At 45.0% G+C, this 4046-nt stretch overlaps 1 protein-coding gene across 1 annotated transcript; it reads right to left on the reverse strand.

The window, feature by feature from the left end:
* Positions 1-1589: 1589 nt before the first annotated feature.
* Positions 1590-3604, reverse strand: LOC104504473 (fibroblast growth factor 4; the record flags this gene model as incomplete). The annotated part of the gene is made up of 2 exons (XM_010158200.1): positions 1590-1766; positions 3501-3604. Coding segments are annotated over 2 exons (281 nt in total), but the record flags the coding sequence as incomplete, so codon positions are not given.
* Between the last annotated feature and the right edge of the window lie 442 nt (positions 3605-4046).

The following is a 4046-nucleotide window of genomic DNA, read 5'->3' on the forward strand; positions in this document are numbered from 1 at the left end:
AGAGAAAGAGAGAAAGAAAGACAAATGGATCCTTTTCACAATTCGTCCCCATCAAACCTGTCTCTTCCTTCATCACATTAGAGACATAAGTTACACTTGCAAAATATATAAAGAAAAATATAGGGTTACTTGATGACGATATAGTACTGCAGCCTGACAGCTGTCTGCAAATACTTTCACCATGATTATCCTTACTAAAAGTAACCCACTGGGTAAAGATAGCTCAAACGTGACAAGGCTCAAATAGGATGCAACCAACTCTATCCTGAATACTTTTGGCTACATATGGAAAAAAAAGAGAGGTTTGAGATTACGATTGTTCCCCCAGGCCCTCCTCCAGAACCCTAAGACCAAGCAGAAAAGTGTGTACCTTCCTTCCATGCAGATTTTGTTAGGAGACTGGCTTTGAGAGTTAGTGAGGTAGAAATGAGTCAACTTTGTCAGGGAATGAGACAGAAAAAAGCAGCTTATTTCTCCTTCCAAATACTGCACCAAAAATAATAAATAGTACAAAACAATCTCAGTTCCTTGTAATCAATCGAAATTCTTGCTGTGGAGCTTGGGTTTTCTATGAACCAGCAAACGCTTTTGCCTTTGAAGAACTTGAGTATTGTGGGGTTTCAAAAACTTCGAATAATGAATGTAGTCTCCAAATGTGAAAGGGAATTTGATTAGAACGAAGTATAATTCGCTCATGGCAGCGTGTTTCACAGTGCGCTTGTTGGGGGAGGGAACGACACTTTTTTTTTTAGCCCAATGCAAAGCAATCGTATCAAAATATAAGCTTCCATTAGGGGCCACAAAAGATCATGCATTCCTGTTTATCTAAATAGAAAAAACCCACCCCAACCCTGCTGAGTTTATATAGGTGTTTAAGCCTCTCTACCGCCTGCCAGCTCTAAGAAGACTGACTGCAGGAAAGTTCAAAGTTCAGCACTGGCAGATCTAAAAACAGATTTGTGGGGTAGCTCTTCAGCACCGTGCTTTCTGTGCCGAGGTAAACCGATACTGTTCCGATTAAATAGCAACGCTGCACAAAGGAGGTCAGGCATTGTGTGTGGCTCTGCGCTGGCATCCCACCCAGGCACCTCTGCCATCACTCCTTCTCGGAGGCCGAGAGCTTCTTTGGGAGTCACAGGGGGTTTGGAAAACACCCAGAGGAGAACAAAGCCACCATAACAAACAAACACACACATGTACAACGATAGACATCGTACAACACACAAACAGTGCAAAACATTGTAATAGGGGAATTGAATTTCCCCTCTTTTAGGACACGGAGTAGCAGCACACCTGTGATAACTTAGAAACCAGTTAAATAAACCACAAAGCAGAAGTAGTCTACTGTTGGCACCATGAAATGAAATACTGTGGGTGGGAGGTTTGGTTTGTTTTCAGAAATTTAAAAAAAAAAAAAAATCGGAACTATAAATAGATTTTGTGGCAATATATACAGATTTAAATAATTAACTTAAATATCTTACACCTACTCTTGCATAAAACTCTCCAGTAAAAGTGCACCATGTTTGTTTTCCCCAAACGTCTTCTGCGTCTTCCCCTGTGCTGAGGTAGGTCTGAAGGGAGATGTCTCAGATTCTAGGAAGAAAATGTGTCACTGTCATTGTGGGAGATACTTTATTGCCTTTCTTTGTTCTTCCGTTTTTGCTCAGGGCTATGTACATCCTGGGATAAATCCTGGATTCGTAAGCATTGTAGTTGTTTGGCAGAAGAATCTCTTTGAATTTGCACTCATCATTGAAATGGGTCTGAAATGAAAAGGAAAGAATGAGAGGGAAGGAATTTTAAACATCAGGTGTGGAAATATTCTTGCTACCAGGTGTAGAAGGTGTGCTGCAGGGAAATGTGCAGCTGACATTCCCCCCCCACACACCTTTAGTAACCTTTTGAAGTGGTCACCCAAACGAAGCTTCAAACAGGACTCGGGAGTCAGCGGGTCGCTAAGGATGCTGTGTCCAGGCCAGGAGGGAAGGACACCCATAGCTATGTCTGCGCTCCCGAAGGAGAGGGGCACATTTTAACAGAGTTGGGGTGGGGTAAGGCCCAAGTCCAGGTCTGCTGCTGGGTTCACCTAAGTGCTCAGTGGTTGTCCTACCAACAATAAATTGCCTGAGAGGCTTCAAAAAAATCTGAATGCTAACCATTTCTCATGTCGCTTGAGGAGAAAGCATTTTAAAGACACTCAGGGTGGACAATATTTTCTGTTTCTTTAGATTTAAAATTGAAGAAAGTGTTTGCATTCATTTATGTTAATGGATCAGGAAAACAGAGCTGGCAAAAGGCACCCTTCCAGTGAAGATGTTTCATTTGCAGGTAAGTACAAAGAGGATCAGGTGTTACAAGAGTATTATCTGGAGAGTAACAAATTAATTTATCTCTTGTTACTGGCCAAAAGCCTGGCTTTTTTTAAGATATGTCTCAGTATGCCAAGCTGAACATTGCACTGGGATTTACTTTATCCAGAACACCAAGGCTGCAGTCTTCCTAAGAAATGATGCAAAGGGAGCCCTTGCACTTTGGGGACTGATTCTACCTGGATTTTATATATGTCAAAATCCTCTGTTACAGAACTGATGCCCCAGAAATAATTCTGGATGCTTCATGTCTTCATGTCAAAATGCCCTAGTTAACTCTGACATAGTTAGGTGCTTCCTCAGCCCAAGTTTCTTCAAAGCATACTTGAGAAACATGAAATAACAAAGCCATGGGTAAGGAAGGAGACCCAGGAACATGGGTTTGAAATCATGCTGACCACAGTAACTTACACAGAGGTGAACTCAAAAGCAGGAGGGCAGCTCAACATGGGCCAAGACATGCTGGTTTTGTCCACCTCAACTATATTTGATAAGATGCTCCTGTCTTTTCCAACGATTAAATGTAAAAAAAAAGATCTGTATTGTCTCCTAATAGCTCTGTCTTCTTATCAATAGAAGTCCAGACGCTGAGGATACTGTCATGGGAGCAGACTCTCCAATCAAGAGTACTAACGAAGTGATCAATAGGTATGTGACAGGCACCGGTCCATCACATCATAAAGGTTCGTTTGTGGGGGCCTGGCTGATCACAAGTTCAGGTGCCCTCTGAGCGATGGAGTGAGCGATCACCGAATCTGTTTAAGGCCGTTTGTACCTATAAGAAAGGCATGGACTGAGGCTAGCTTGAGGTCTTGCCACACAAATGCCTACTCTGTTGGTCGGTGTGGTAGGCAAGATGGGTAGTCATGGTTGGGTGACTATAGTTTTTATGGGGGATTCAAGGAAGTGTAATGCAAAAGGGTGGGGTTCACTTTGAAATCCCAGGAAGCAGAACACGTGGGCAGCGCATCTTCTGTCGGCAAGGCAGCAAGGGCTGCTCTATGTTGCCTGACCCAGAAGGGGCAAGGGTGGGGCTTGGGCAGCTTTTAGCATCATGCACACCTCTCACCCCGGCTGACTGACCATGGTCCCCTCCCCAGACACACACCCCTCCCAGTGACTACTTACAGATCCATAGAGTTTGCCTTTGCTGTTCATGGCCACGAAGAGTCCGCTTCTAACACCAAATATGCTCACCACACCTCTTTCCACGGGGGAGATTTCCAGCAGACCTAGAGAGGAGACACAGGAATCAGGGGAACAAAGGGCTGTGCAGTGCGGGTGCTGCACTCACCCAGAGGCACCCCGTCCCAGTGTGGTGTGGATCCCCATGCCCCAGCATGTGGGTGGCCGCAGAACCCCAGCTCCATGTGTTGCCCCACGCTGGGACCTCTCTTCTTATAGCTAATTATCTATTTTTACTTTGCCCCCAGGCATCCTCCTGGGTAGAGATGGTTAAAATAAGCCAGAGCGTGCATGGGGCGAATGAAACATTTGTCATCACGCGGCTTATATCCCCCGCTCCCGGATCTTATTGTTTCAGTTGGATATCAGAGGCAGAGGGCCACGGGGGTGAAGTCCCCGACAGATGCTTTTCAAGTTTAGGGGGTTCTCCCCGGCACCTGCTCAGAGTGGGCGGCCCACGGGACCGCGGTTCCTCCAGATGTTGAAGCA

The sequence above is a fragment of the Eurypyga helias genome, unplaced genomic scaffold (genome assembly GCF_000690775.1).
Source record: "Eurypyga helias isolate BGI_N326 unplaced genomic scaffold, ASM69077v1 Scaffold50598, whole genome shotgun sequence".
In the NCBI taxonomy this organism is placed as follows: Eukaryota; Metazoa; Chordata; class Aves; order Eurypygiformes; family Eurypygidae; genus Eurypyga; species Eurypyga helias.